The 13,326-nt window shown below is 55.8% G+C and overlaps 9 protein-coding genes across 9 annotated transcripts; 3 read left to right on the forward strand and 6 right to left on the reverse strand.

Moving 5' to 3' along the window:
* Window positions 1-33: 33 nt before the first annotated feature.
* On the forward strand, window positions 34-1,421 carry DL89DRAFT_291479 (tRNA isopentenyltransferase; the record flags this gene model as incomplete). The annotated part of the gene is made up of 3 exons (XM_040890203.1): window positions 34-919; window positions 1,014-1,155; window positions 1,259-1,421. 3 exons carry the CDS (start codon window positions 34-36, stop codon window positions 1,419-1,421), a joined length of 1,191 nt encoding a protein of 396 aa, XP_040745702.1.
* Window positions 1,422-2,637: 1,216 nt separating this feature from the next.
* Window positions 2,638-2,985, reverse strand: DL89DRAFT_216496 (uncharacterized protein; the record flags this gene model as incomplete). The annotated part of the gene is made up of 2 exons (XM_040884316.1): window positions 2,638-2,727; window positions 2,881-2,985. Coding segments are annotated over 2 exons (195 nt in total), but the record flags the coding sequence as incomplete, so codon positions are not given.
* A 1,864-nt stretch (window positions 2,986-4,849) lies between these two features.
* DL89DRAFT_291481 (uncharacterized protein) lies at window positions 4,850-6,263 on the forward strand (the record flags this gene model as incomplete). The annotated part of the gene is made up of 3 exons (XM_040890204.1): window positions 4,850-5,377; window positions 5,442-5,948; window positions 5,982-6,263. The coding sequence occupies 3 exons, from the start codon at window positions 4,850-4,852 to the stop codon at window positions 6,261-6,263; spliced, it is 1,317 nt and encodes a 438-aa protein (XP_040745704.1).
* Window positions 6,130-7,664, reverse strand: DL89DRAFT_265880 (quinone oxidoreductase putative). The gene is made up of 2 exons (XM_040886869.1): window positions 6,937-7,664; window positions 6,130-6,908 (listed from the first exon to the last, which is right to left on the reverse strand). Exons 1-2 carry the CDS (start codon window positions 7,330-7,332, stop codon window positions 6,330-6,332), a joined length of 975 nt encoding a protein of 324 aa, XP_040745705.1. The 5' UTR covers window positions 7,333-7,664; the 3' UTR covers window positions 6,130-6,329.
* Window positions 7,404-8,205, reverse strand: DL89DRAFT_111154 (uncharacterized protein). The gene has a single exon (XM_040883106.1). It carries the CDS (start codon window positions 7,997-7,999, stop codon window positions 7,697-7,699), a length of 303 nt encoding a protein of 100 aa, XP_040745706.1. The 5' UTR covers window positions 8,000-8,205; the 3' UTR covers window positions 7,404-7,696.
* Window positions 8,206-8,233: 28 nt separating this feature from the next.
* DL89DRAFT_277710 (spindle pole body interacting protein) lies at window positions 8,234-10,334 on the forward strand (the record flags this gene model as incomplete). Its single annotated transcript, XM_040889460.1, has 3 exons — window positions 8,234-9,438; window positions 9,473-9,692; window positions 9,727-10,334. Exons 1-3 carry the CDS (start codon window positions 8,272-8,274, stop codon window positions 10,332-10,334), a joined length of 1,995 nt encoding a protein of 664 aa, XP_040745707.1. The 5' UTR covers window positions 8,234-8,271.
* A 74-nt stretch (window positions 10,335-10,408) lies between these two features.
* On the reverse strand, window positions 10,409-10,696 carry DL89DRAFT_221175 (cytochrome b5; the record flags this gene model as incomplete). The annotated part of the gene is made up of 1 exon (XM_040884500.1): window positions 10,409-10,696. A coding segment is annotated over one exon (288 nt), but the record flags the coding sequence as incomplete, so codon positions are not given.
* Window positions 10,697-10,757: 61 nt separating this feature from the next.
* DL89DRAFT_111151 (uncharacterized protein) lies at window positions 10,758-11,458 on the reverse strand. Its single transcript, XM_040883105.1, has one exon. It carries the CDS (start codon window positions 11,292-11,294, stop codon window positions 10,863-10,865), a length of 432 nt encoding a protein of 143 aa, XP_040745709.1. The 5' UTR covers window positions 11,295-11,458; the 3' UTR covers window positions 10,758-10,862.
* A 1,427-nt stretch (window positions 11,459-12,885) lies between these two features.
* DL89DRAFT_291486 (uncharacterized protein) lies at window positions 12,886-13,102 on the reverse strand (the record flags this gene model as incomplete). The annotated part of the gene is made up of 2 exons (XM_040890205.1): window positions 12,886-12,924; window positions 12,965-13,102. The coding sequence occupies 2 exons, from the start codon at window positions 13,100-13,102 to the stop codon at window positions 12,886-12,888; spliced, it is 177 nt and encodes a 58-aa protein (XP_040745710.1).
* Between the last annotated feature and the right edge of the window lie 224 nt (window positions 13,103-13,326).

Below are 13,326 nucleotides of genomic sequence, written 5' to 3' on the forward strand. Positions count from 1 at the left end.
CGTTCTCCATCGCTAAGCATTCTTTTTTTGCCAATGTCGCTGTTGCGCAACGGCCTGATAGCAATCACCGGCACCACGGGTGTCGGCAAGTCGCAGCTAGCAATCGAGATCGCGCGCGCAATCAACGGCGAGGTGATAAACGCCGACGCCCTCCAGGTCTATCGCGGCTACCCCATCATCACCAACAAGGTGACTGATGCCGAGATGCTTGGCGTGCCTCACCACCTTCTGGGTACCATCGGGTCCAGCACCGAGTACACTGTGCAGGACTTTGAGCGCGACGCACTGCAGAAAATTGACGAGATCCACAGGCGCGACCGCGTACCAGTGCTGGTCGGCGGCACCAACTACTACATCCAGTCGGCAATGTTCCGCACAGCGCTCGTCAGCTCCATGTCTCGCGACGCTGAGGAGCCGCAGGCCGAGGTTGAGCGCGAGTTTGAAGCGACCAATGCCTCAAGGACTAATCAGGAGCTGTGGGAGGAGCTGAAAAAGGTCGATGCGCCGATGGCCGAGAAGTGGCACGTAAACAACCGCCGAAAGGTGCTGCGCAGCCTGGAGATTCTGCACACTACCGGCAAAAGGCATAGCGCGTGGGTCGAGGAAAGCGAGCAGGCCCGCAAAACTGCAGACACGCTGCGGTTCCCGACATTGCTGTTCTGGCTTTACGCCGACACACCTGTGCTTAACACGAGGCTGGATAACCGCGTTGACGATATGATCGAGCGCGGCATGTTCGACGAGCTCCAGGAGCTACACAGGGACATGCAGGATCCGAAGGCACTGGCGCCACTGGGCGATGACTTCACAAGGGGCTTGACCCAGGCGATCGGGTTCCGCGAATTTAAGCCGTACATGGAAGCCGACCACGAGGATGACCGCCAGAAGCTGAAGGCGCAGGGTATCGATGACATGAAGCGTGCGACCCGGCGATATCGCCAAACGACAGATAACATGGATTCGCAACAAGCTCCTGCCAGAATGCAATGCAACCTTGCAAAAACCCACTAAAGCTCGTGCCTACGTTTTGGATGCAACAGATCTCGAATCGTGGGGCGCCAGTGTCAAGCAAAAGGGCATTGATATAGCAAAGCTGTTCACGAGCAATGCTGAGCTGCCAGACCCAGCATCATTGTCTGACACTGCTGAGAAGCTGTTGTACAGATGTCAAGGGAGAAGCCAAACTCGATTCCTGGAATGGAAGCGGTACCGGTGCGATGTGTGCTCAAAGGCAAAGGACGAGTCGAGGTCCGGAGAGGCTATACGAGGTTTGGCTGAACGGCGACGACGAGTACAAGCAGCACATGCGCTCGCGCCAACACAAAAAGAACACCAAGTACAAGAAGCGCATGGCCGAGGCTGGCGACGCCCGGCGCAAGCGTGCCAAGGTCGCTGCCGCAGAGCAGGATCCGGATCTTTAGGTTTGTTTTTAGCTGGAATGAAGGGTCTCCATTTTCAGATATAAGCCTATTTGACTAGATAAGTGTGATGAGGTGTGGATGCAAAGTAATGTCAAAGGGCACGCGAGGCCGCTGCTTAGGCGTGCTGGCCAGGCGCTCCTCGTATATTGTCTGCCTTTACTCCTCCTCGGCAGTGGCCAGCCAGTGCGAGAATGGCTTCATGGCTGCAACCCCGGCGCTGCAGTCTGACGAGTTCTTGCCCTCGAACCACTCCGTGAAGGCATCCTCCTCCACCAGCGACGCCTCGTACAGAGCGCCTAGAACCTCGGACGCCCTCTTCTGCCATGCTGCTGCGTTCGCATCGTCGTTGAACAGACGCACCCACGCATTGAGCATCAGCATCTGGTCCTGCTTCTTGGTCACCACCTTCTTCAGCAGCTCCGCCCGCTTGCCAACCTGCTCAGACACGCCCATGGCATTGCACGGCGCAAACAGACCTGTAATCACTGTGTTCAACAGCTGCTGCTTGGTCAGCGAGTAGCGGAACTCAATGTGCGTGATCTCCTTGAACATGTCGTGCATGGAGGGCTCCGGAGCCCGATTCAGGACGTCCGTCCAGCTCCCGGGTCGCACGCATCTCCTGTCCTGCCTGCTTGTTGGCCTGCTTCACCTTGGCCAGCTGCTCGCTGCTGCCCATCTTCTCGAGCTCCTTGTCGCTGGCCTCGACTACTTTGATCCACGGCCGTGCCGAGTCACCGTTGCTCTTGAAATTGCCGGTCTTCGGTTCTGCGCTGGGCTTGGCCGGTGCATTGGTGATCGTCTGAGGGACCGGGGTCACCAGCGGCGCGGCGTGCGGCGCAGCGAACTCTCCGTCATTGCCAATGCTGTCCTTTGGCGACTGCGCCGATGGAGTGTAGTGCGCATCCCCTAGCGAGTCGTTCTCGCTGATACCTGGCGACTGCGTATGGCCACGCGGGCCGGCGTTGCTGCCGCCCCACGACTGATCCCTGACCTGGTAGCGGTCATTGTGGCTGTGTCCATGGGCATCCTGCTCGCTGTTGCCAGCGCCGCCGCTCCTCCATGACTGCACCCGGTTTGCTGTGCCGCGATGGAATCCCTGGTTAACCGTCCGTTGCTGCTGCTGCTGCTGTTGCTGGGGCATCTGGTCGCGGCTGGTGTTGCCGTCTCGGGGGCCTCTCCGGAGCTGCTCGGGTACCTTGCGGAGCTCAGCTTGGCCATGAGCAAACTGGCACTTCTCACCGTACGGGCACTCGCCAAGCTCAGTGAACCGCTGGCACATCTGTGTCTTGTACAGTGGGTTAGCGGGCTTCTGTGCCCGGTAGGCGTTCTGCAGGCCGGGCGGGCCCTGGTACGGCTGCTGGCTCTGCAGAGGCTGCTGGTGCTGCATCATGCGCTGCTGGAACATTCCCTCACGCTGCCGCTCGTCCGGCCGCATACCGCCGTCATTGGACGGTGTGACCTCGCGTGAGCGCAGCTCATGCTCGCCATGAGCAAACACGCACTTGATGCCATACGGGCACTCGCCGTCACGCTGGTACTTGTCGCACATCTTTGTCTTGTACAGAGGGTTGTCCTGTGGGCGACGCTGCTGCTGCTGTTGCTGCTGGCCGGCGCTGGGATGGTCTCTCCACTGGTTTCCGGCCTGCTGCTGGTGGTACTGGTCGCGGTCGTTTGTCGGGACGCGTCCGCCGGCACGCTGGCCGTCCATCGTCAGGTTGCGGAAACGGTTCTCGACGCCTTGGACTGTACGCCAGGCATCGGCGCCACCCTCAGCCTGACCATTATCCATTGCCATTGCTTCCCACATAGCCGTTGCCGCCGCTGTTGTAGTTACCATTGCCGTTGTTGTCATGGTGACGGCGATTTCTGCGATAGGTCTCCTCAGTCACAGTCTGCCAGCTGGAGCGCGACACAGTGCTCGCCAGGATCTCGCCGCGGATGCTTTCGATGTAGTCGTCGGCCTGCGTCAGGAATGTCCTGCATGCTCTTGAACACAACCTTCTCGAGCGCCTGGTCCAGCGAGCACCAATCGTACCTCATGCCCGAGCCATAGCAGTTAAGCGAGTTGTGGCGCGTCTGGTCAGAGAGGCGGGCAAGAATGTACACAACCTTCTTTGGCTTGATCCCATCCACATACTGGAGCTCAGCGCGGAACGCGTCGTCAGTGATGAGGTCGTCGGCCGACAGTCCGGTCAGATCGACGGTCTCTCTCACAGCGCACCTAAGGCATCGTATGGAAAGGGCAATATGAAAATTTTTCAGCTGGTAAAATTTCTCAGGAACGGGATTCCCGCTTGTAGTTGAGCCATGGCTCGGACCGTCGTTTCTGGGACCCCAGGACAGGCCGGCAAGACTATGGCAGCGGACTGTCCCGGGCAAGTGTCGCAAATGGGCAATGTCACTTACCGCAAGTCATCCTCGTCGCCAACCTTCCGGCCCTTGGGCGGGTACCAGTGACGTTGGTGCTCATACGAATCGTGCAGCAGAAGGTACTCGGTGGGGCGGCGTTGCGAAATCCGGTACACCAAGAGTCCAGCGAGGTTAGTAGCGTTCATTATTTCCTGCTCACTAAAAAGAATACGCAAAGTCGGAAATTGGGAAGGAGGTGTTGGAAAGGTGAGATTGCTTTTTCTTTCTTCTTCAGAGCTGGTCTGCGCAACTGGAGAAAAAAAAAAAAAACTTTGCCATTCCAGTCTATCCTGGCAGTGGCTACTTAAATAGACCACGTGAGGCATAAACTGTGTCCACGAATAGGATCGCGGAAAAACTCAGCAAAGCTTGGCCAGCCCATGATCAGCTATTTGGACCATCGGGCAGACGCGGCCGCGTGTGTTGTGAGCCTGGTTGCTTTGACCCATTGGCGGGTGTATCCGCCGTGGGCTATTCTTGGCTTGAGGGCTGTGGGACCGGCGGGGGGATAGTGAGTGTGTGTTGGCTAATCTCTGGGCGGGACATTTCGGAAGTGTCAACAATACCAGCGGGCTGCTAAAAACCGCCGGCCGCTCCAAACACATGGCATCCAACTGACGCTAGCGAGCTTCGGTCTGCAAGGAGAAAGACCAGCGCAAGCGTCGTCAATTATTGCCTGCCGTATGGTCTTGTTTGTCCGGCTGCAGAACATGCATCTTTAGGGTCCAGAATGACCATTTCCAAACGGCAACAATGCTGAAAATATATGTAAACGGCTTACATTTGGCCATTTAGACTGCCCCCTCCCAGTGACAGGCGACGGGAGGGCGCCACCCGTGGACGTCCTTGGGACGGATGGGTGTTTGCATGCCAGGTTGCTTTTTAAAAAAGATGCGGCCGGGAGGGTGTGAGGGGATGGACCTGCACAATTCTGCCATTCCTTCCCACACCCAACCCGCAATAACAGAATATCAATATTTTTAGTTTCATATCGAGAATCCCCCTTGACACATTCCATCATGACATCCCTTTCATCAACTGTCGACCCGATATCTGACCTACTCCGGCTGCTGGACGGCGTGGACAGTGCAGATCTCGCCGAGTTCATTGAATCCGAGCATCGCGAGCTGCTGACGCTGCGCGAGCAAGTGCGGCAATACGACCAGGCGGTGTTTGAGCTGCGCGGACACCTGCAGCATGTATTTTCGTGTGTCGGCGGGCTCAGCGCCCTGCCCATGTCGTCTGCAACGAAGGTGTTTCTGAATCTAGCCAAACAGCCGCAATCGCCACCAAACACCACATCGTTAGCACCGCCACTAACGCCAATGTCACGCCCTGCTTCATCGCTAACCTCGATGCCTACGCGGCGCACCTCCTTCCGCATTGTCAGCGACCCGTCGTTCCAGCTCCATCCGCCACCGCGGCATTCATCAGCGAACATGACCAGTGCATGTGCAAAGAAACATGTTTTGGTTTCGACCGAGGGCGCAGAAATTACCAGCATGCGCAGCGTAGGCATTCAGACCGACCAGGACCATTCAGAAGCGGTGATTGAGGAGCTTAAAAGCATGATTGCCGAACAAAAAACAGACATTTCCGATTTGGAGGCAGGTGCTAAGGGAGCGCAAGACGCAGGTGCGCACGCTGCGCAAGAAACTGCAGGACAAAGAGCTGCGACAGTTCGCATATGCATCGGATTGTGTCGGGCTCAAGCGCACAGAGTCCATCATGATTGAGGCGCCCAACGGCTGGGCCCAGATCTACGCAGCGCATGCTGGGGCGCTGCGCGCGCCAGCAGCAACCAAGTTCCGCCGCTCGGTCATCGCCAAGCCGGCGGTGCGCTGTAAGCGCGCGTCGACTGCTCGCACATTCGGCAGCAAATCGCGGCAGTCGCGCATTCTGTGTGAAAGCGGGCGCGGGGTCTGCTCGGTGCTGACGGCGGTCGACCAGGCCAGCGAGGACAATTCCGAGACCGCCAACGTGCCTGACAAGCAGCCGGTCGGATATGTCAACGGCTGGCCTGTCTATGCAGACCAGGCGCCCGCCGACGACGACGCAGCGTTGAGCGACGTGGCACAATGCATAGCTGTCGAGGCCGAGGCATCTGACGAAACAGCTGTGCAAGCTTGTCTCCCTGCCCTTTGTGTGAAGCCTCACAACAACGACAACACCGCCGACCTTGTTTTGTCGTTCCCGCCGCCTCCTACCAGCATTGCTCAGCCAGCACAGCATAAACCACCTCCGGTTGTTCACCAAGGCATTCACGACCAGTACGATTATGCACCAGAGAACATGCACTACAATGTCTCCATTCAGGAAATGGAGCTGCCCGTGACACTTGCTCCGCGCACGCCTCGGCTTCTTCGCTCAGTGGTGTCGAGTTCGCCAAGGCGCCTGTACTCGCGGTTAAGCAACCGCCTAAAGAGAATATGAAAACCTGTATGTCTAAACCCTTGTACTGAAAAAGGACGTTTTTGTCGAAATAAAGCTCATCTTCGTTTACGCGTTGTCAGTGACCTTGACCACGATTTTGCCCGTGAACGAGGCATCCTCCAGCAGCGTGTGCGCGCCCTGGATGTCTTCCCAGTCGAAGATCTTGGAGATGTGCCACTGCACCTCGCCTGCAGTGATGCGCGGCAGCACCTCCTTGCAGAACACATGGGCCAGCTCGCGCTGGTACTCGAGCGAGCGTGAGCGCAGCGTGGTGCCCACGATGGTCAGGCGCTTGAACAGAATTGGGCCCAGGGTGGCCTTCTCGGCAACCACGCCGCCCATGGTTGCCTGCAGCGACATGCGGCCGTCCAGAGCCAGCGACGCAACGTTGTCGTTGAAGTAGCTGGCCAGCAGGAAATCGCAAACCACATCTACTCCACGCCCACCTGTCTCCTCCAGAACAACATCCTTGAAGCTCTGCTCGCGGTAGTTGATCAGATGCGTAGCACCGAGCTTTTGGCAGTACTTGAGCTTCTCGGGACGGCTGGCCGTCACGAAAATGCGCCGGGCGCCGGCCATCTTGGCAAGCTGGATCGCAGCTGTGCCGACGCCGCCCGCTGCCGCATGGATCAGAATGTCCTCGCCCTTTCTGCAGCTTGCCGATATAGTGCACTGCCTGGTAGGCGGTGTACCAGCACTCGAGCAGAGACGCGGCGATCTCCGGCGACAGGGAGCCCAGCGGCAGCGCCGAACTCTCGTCGATCGTCGCGTATTGCGCATATGCCCCACCATACATCAGCCCAAACACCTGGTCACCGACCTTGTACTTGCTCGTCTGCGCGCCGGTCTCGACCACCTCGCCCGACATCTCAACGCCCATGATCGGGCCGGCCTGCGGTGGCAGCGGGTACCTGCCCTGGCGCTGCAGGCTGTCCATGCGGTTGAGCGCAAAGTAGTTGATCTTGACCAGCAGCTCGTTAGGTCCAGGTGCGGGACGCTCGGTTTCGCCGAGGTACAGCTGCTCGATGCCGCCGGGCTGCTTGACGAGGACTGCTTTCATTGAGGCCATGGTGGTTTTTATTTTTAAAAAGAAAAGAGTGGGAGAAATGCTGGTGTTTCAGAAAAGAGAGCTGCTGTGACTGTGACGCAATCTCACGGTGCCTCCCTCTCGCCTCTTTTATACACGTCGTTATCAGTGTGGGATTACTAATGCTGTGTTTCTAGTAAACACGGGAGCACCGTGGGAGCGCTGCCATCTGGAACCGCCCGTCACTCAGCCCCATGGGGGAGATTATCAGCTTATCTGCCACCACCATGTACCACCACCACCAGATCAATTTGTCCATGCAAACAGAGAAAGCACAGGTATTTTTTTATAGATAGTAAGAAAGACAGTGGTGGGTTGTGTGTGTATCGCTAATAGCAGCCAGGGTTCAGTGGTGCTGCTCCTGGTGAGACATGTTGTCCTCGAACCACAGGTTGCGCTCGTACTTGGTGCCACCCGGAGCGGTCATGTACTTGTACGGCAGCGGGTGCTTGTACTCCTCCAGCACATCCTCGGTCTCACGCAGCAGCTGCTGGACACGCACAGGGCTCGATTCGCCGCGGTTGGCCTCGAATTCAGCGCGGATTTGCAGCGCAATCGGGCGCCACGTCTGCCTGTTCGGGTACCAGTCCATCGATGTGTTGAGCGCCCGCTTATACAGGCTGCGAACGTAACTCCGGTGTGCCGACATCGCGTAATAATATAGCAAGGCCTTTTTGAAATGAAACACTGAAATTTGGAGGAAAGGAGCCGCCAGAATAGCCGCGTTATCTCTATAAAGCGCAGGGCCGCCTCATCTATAAATTGCTGATTCCTGATCTGATGCCCTGATCTCGAGTAAACAGTAAACTACGACGATCCCATGGTCCCCGTAGACCGTGTCGCTGCGTGCAATGGCAGGTACTTTACCACTCCCTCCTTTTTTCCTTTGTCCCTTTTACCTTTTTTGTTTGCTATTTTCAAATGACAGACCCAAGCGGCAGCGGAGGAGACGCGGGCGAGCAGAGCCAGCTCAATGTCGAGTATATTCTGCTGGCAGAATTCGACATTGACAGGGGAGCTATTCTCAAGCACCAGTACCCTCGTCCCACAGGGGCGGATGACTCGCATTTGGCCGAGCTCATGTTGCCGGACGGTGCGCATGCCCGCGAAAGCGACTGGACAATGTTCTTCCTCAACCAGAAGGCGCCAGACGAAACCGGCAAAGTGACGCAGGAAGGACCGCCTTTGCTGTATGTGCTGAACCTGGTGCGTACTAAGCACGACAAGGAGGTGCGTCGCGGCGCCATAGTCAAGGCCATGGCGGTCTGCACGCGACACCGGTTCATCCACATCTACCAGGCCATCCTAATGCTGGCCTTGGAGAACTACTACCGCTCGCCAACTGTCGACACGCTGGCGGAGCTGTTCGCGTCGGTTAACGCCATGGACCTCACATGCATGCCGCAGCTGAGCCGGCATGAAATCACCATCCTGCGGTTCTCCGACGACCAGAACATGTTCGAGGAGCGGTTCATTGAGCTTGAGGACGAGAAGAAGATGCTGGAGAGCCTGACGCGCGACTCGGAGCGGCTCGAAATTGCTAAGGACTCGGCATTGGCCGAGCTAGCGCCGTCGAATGACGAGTCTAGTGGCACGTCGGCACGGCGCGGCACCGTCTCAGATACAGCGGCGCCAGGCCGCATGCGCATGCCGTCGACGCGCAACAAGGACCGGCGGTTCTTTGACACTGAGATTGTCTATTCTGGTGTCAAGCTGCCGATTCGCGTGCCGATGACAGTGTATCCTGAGGAGATAAGCGACTTTTCGTTGATTCAGCTGCTAACAACGTTCGCTGGGTCCCTTCCCACGCCATCTGGGAGCGGGCGCGTCAGCCACCCGCACCTGGACTCGAGCGGCCAGTACACGCACCCGATAATTCTGCTGATGAACGGCCTGCTGACGCAGAAACGCGTCATCTTCCTGGGACATGGTAAGCCGGCCGGTGAAGTCGCTAATTACGTGCTGGCGGCGGTTGCGCTGGGCAGCGGCGGTGGCGGCGTGCTGCGCGGCTTTGCCAACCGTGCCTTCCCGTACACCAACCTGACCAACCTCGACACGCTGCTGTCGTTCCCGGGGTACATTGCCGGCGTCACAAATCCGGCATTCGAGGAGCATCCCTGAGTGGTGGGACCTGCTGTGCAATATCAACACAGGCAAAATCACTGTCAGCCCTGCCTTGGCGCTACCGAATGGCAGCACCGCGGGCCACAGCAAGTCGCAAACTGATTCACTGCGACGCAGCCTGGACTCGGTCTCCCTGTCGCGCACCCGGTCGTTCTCGTCGCGCGAGGGAAAGCCCGACAAGTGGAACAACCTGGACACTGAGTTTATTCCAGGACCTGGTGCTGGCCATTGAGCGGCACTACGGTGAGGTAGCCATCCGGTCCAAGGTCGAGAACTACGTGCGCCGGTTCATGTCGCTGGTGCCGCTGTACGAGTTTGAGCAGCGCGGAACCACCAAGCTCGGTGACCCTGGCCTGATCACCCACAAGGACAAGTCGTCCATCAGTGGATACATCATCTCGGCCGGCGACAAGGAGAGCCGCGAGCGCGAGATCAGCTTCTACCAGAGCCGCATCGAGGGCTTCATTGGAACCCAGGCGTACCACAACGCCGTCACTGACTACCAGTCCATGCAGGCTAGCAGCTTTATCCGCGGCGTCGATATCGCCCACATGGTGACCTGTCTGCGCAACTCGACCAACCTGGATGTCAATGAGGTAGAGGCCATCTACAAGCACCTGGATGAGCAGGTAGTGACCAACGAGCAGGTCACTGAGCTGCTGGCGTCGCTGCCGCAGAGCCAGGGCGGCCTACACCCGCTTGCATACGGCTTCTACCACCCATCGCCCAAGATCCGCTACTACACCGTGCGGCTGTTTGAGAAGATCGAGTGCAACCAGGCCGGTGCTCGGTACATCCGAAGTACCAACTTCTTCCACCAATGCGCCTTCAGTAACCTGCGTCACACCTTTACCGCCTAGCATCTAATACCGCTGTTTCCATTTTTCACTCTTTGCATTTACTAATAATTTCCCAAGCGTTTACTCAGTGCCCCTTACACGTTGACCAGTTGTCCGACCACCGGGTACTTGGCCTTGAGCCGCTTCTCCCACGACTCAATCCCTGCCACCAGCTCTGCGTCCACTGTGGAAGTGGTCTGGAACGGGTCGGTCTCACCTGGCAGGTCGTTGGGGTCAAGCGATCCAAGCGCCAGACTGCGCGTGCAGTCATGGCCCGCAAACAGGCTGTACGCGCCGCCGGGGCCGTAGAAACCCTTCCCTGTGGTGACATCATAAACATGCCCGTTGAAACCAAGCAGAATGGGCTTGGACGCGTCCTGGCCCTGTGTACTCCAAAAGCGCCTTGAGTGTGAATGTGTTTGACATTATGTATTTCCAGAATGATAAGTCAGAGAAGCAAGGAGAAAAAGCAGTCTCAGCGCAGCTCCCGCATTCTAAAAGCCGTGCAAAACCTCCGCCGATCGCCTGGATTTTTCTGCCTAGCCTTGATTAGGCGCCAGAGCTAGTACGACAGCGTGTTGCTTGGCAGCTCCTGCTGCCATATTCATGCCGAGCGTCACCGACGCCACCTTGAACTTGCGCTCCACCTTCTTCAGTGCCTCTTGGAAATTTGCATTCTCGACGTTTTTCTTTGGGATTTCCTCCAGCAGCCTCTGAATCGTCTCCAGCTGTCTGTGCGTCCGCTCCGACACAAGCTCGGGCCGGATTTCGGCGACGCTTAGCCACTCCTCGACCCAGCCAATGTAGAATCCGATCATCGCGCCCGATATTCAGTCCGTACTCGCAGCCCATCTCACAGCCCTCGCGGGCGCCAGCCTTTTTGCCATCCAAAACTCCTTCTTCGTAGCCGATATCTTCGAACTCGTCTTCGATATCTACCGTGCGCTCGAGAAAGTCTGGGTTGTATGTGCTCTCCGACATGGCTAGGGTATTCGGAAAGATAATATATGCGGTCAGACTTTTTTAGGAATGCGTAGTCGCGGACCGTATCGCATTTGATGCCCCACCGCCAGCGCATTAGTAATGGGCGCAGAAAAAGTCAACAGATATCTTGTTCCCCAACTAGTTTTAACCGTCATATGGAGCTCCTTCTTTCATTAATCAAAGCTCGCCAGTAGAGACAGAACATGCAGAATGCCTCCAGCAATTTGCCAGTGTTTGGTGTATATCTGTCCTAGAAAGCGACCGGATCATCTCAATTCTTGGAAAGGTAAGTTTAACGAATAAGAATAAAGTTGTATGTATTAATCCCACTAGCTTAAATAAACTAATATTATCAGTATTTGAGGCAGAATGCAGATAAAACCAAAATGCCTACATTACTACAACGATGTTAGGATAAACTTGTCCATCAGAGACCAGAGTAGGCCGGTGAGTACGTCAGAAGATAGCCAAAGCTCACCAAATGTGCCTGTTTCAAGAAACCCTCTGTGTTCTAGTAAGAGAAAGTTCTTAGGGAAGTACACATTGCATGCTGGATGCAGTAATGTCATGGTTTGGACAATTGGTGTGCTTCTGAAATCCCCAGAAAAGGATGAATCGCATATTGACTTTCGTTGTTTGGAAGCAATGAGCATAAAAACACCAGTAGTTACGAGAGGAAGAGAGAAGGAAAAGGTAATGCCCTACAACCTCAATGACCATTATGCCCATCAAATTAGTGAGGCACTTCACTCTGGAAAGTCACAGCATACTTCACTCCAGCCCTTTCTTCACATCTTCCTTCCATTGGTTAGCGAAATTTATCTACTCCCAAGAAATCAATCTATATCATGCTCTTACAGCACGCAGCCATCTTCGTTGCATCCCATGAAGACACTGATGCTGGCCGAGAGTTTCCTGCAACTCCCAATTTCTAGGAAGCGCTTGTTTCAAGCAGGGATGTTTCCAGAGAGGGTGGCATGTAAATAACCCAAGCTTCTCCTTAGGAGCCTTCTAGACAGGTCGAATCTCTGTTGCACCACTATTTATATACCCTTCAATACATTTTCTCCTCAACTCCAGAACACTCCAGGACAACGAATTTGTAGTGCCAAAGCTGCTGGCATGAGGACTGTAGCTATGTGCCTTAAGGAGGATGCGTTGGTTAAGCCCACTGCTTGGACCCTGGGACAAAAAACTAGGAAAGGACATAGGCTGTCAAGGCTCCTGCCATCATTTGGAGATTCATTGCTTAAAGCCAATCTGCTTGCCCATGGAATCCTTGGCTTCAAAATAGGCCATCGAGAGTGTTGCCGACCCAGGATTCCTCCAAAGACAAGTAGTGGTTGTCAATAATAGGCCACCTGTAGTTGTCGATGCTCATACTGCTGATGAAAAGGGTAAAGGCGCATATGCTTTTTTCATGTCAGATATAAGCAACAGCATTTGCTACGCCCTAAGGCGATATGAGCGCTGCCATTCTGTCCAGTTTCAGTCATCAGTCTGATTAGAAACATATATACTTCGTACTTGAACTGATTGCAAGAACAAAACTGTCACCTAGCTTTGACGCCGTAGCCATGAAGAAAACTCAGCATCTCTTGTTGAGTTCCATGCTCTCGACCAAGCGCTTGAGCATAGTCCTGTTCCAGCAGGCTGGCTGGAGCGACAAACCCTGCAACTCTGCCCTGGTCCATGACCAGAATCCAGCCACTGTCCATGATGGTCCTGAGCCGGTGCATGATGGTCGGAAATGTGGAGTTTCTGAACTTGTCACGAATAACCTGCTGCATGGTATGGTCAGCCATTGTGTCGACATTGGCTGTCGCCCCGTCAAGAGACAGAATCCTGCGTTTCCACAGAAATGTGCAACACAAACTGACCAACTGGCGCTATCCGACGCTAAAGCTCTTATCACCTTGCTCACCCTACTTGTCCAGTCCAGCTTCCCTCGACCCACAGGCCACAGAACTCGTCTCCAGTTTCATCGTACTTGGATGTCCGATGGATCAGGAGGTCTTCGATATGGCCT

Source organism: Linderina pennispora (genome assembly GCF_002104995.1).
Source record: "Linderina pennispora strain ATCC 12442 chromosome Unknown DL89scaffold_3, whole genome shotgun sequence".
Taxonomy (NCBI): domain Eukaryota; kingdom Fungi; phylum Kickxellomycota; class Kickxellomycetes; order Kickxellales; family Kickxellaceae; genus Linderina; species Linderina pennispora.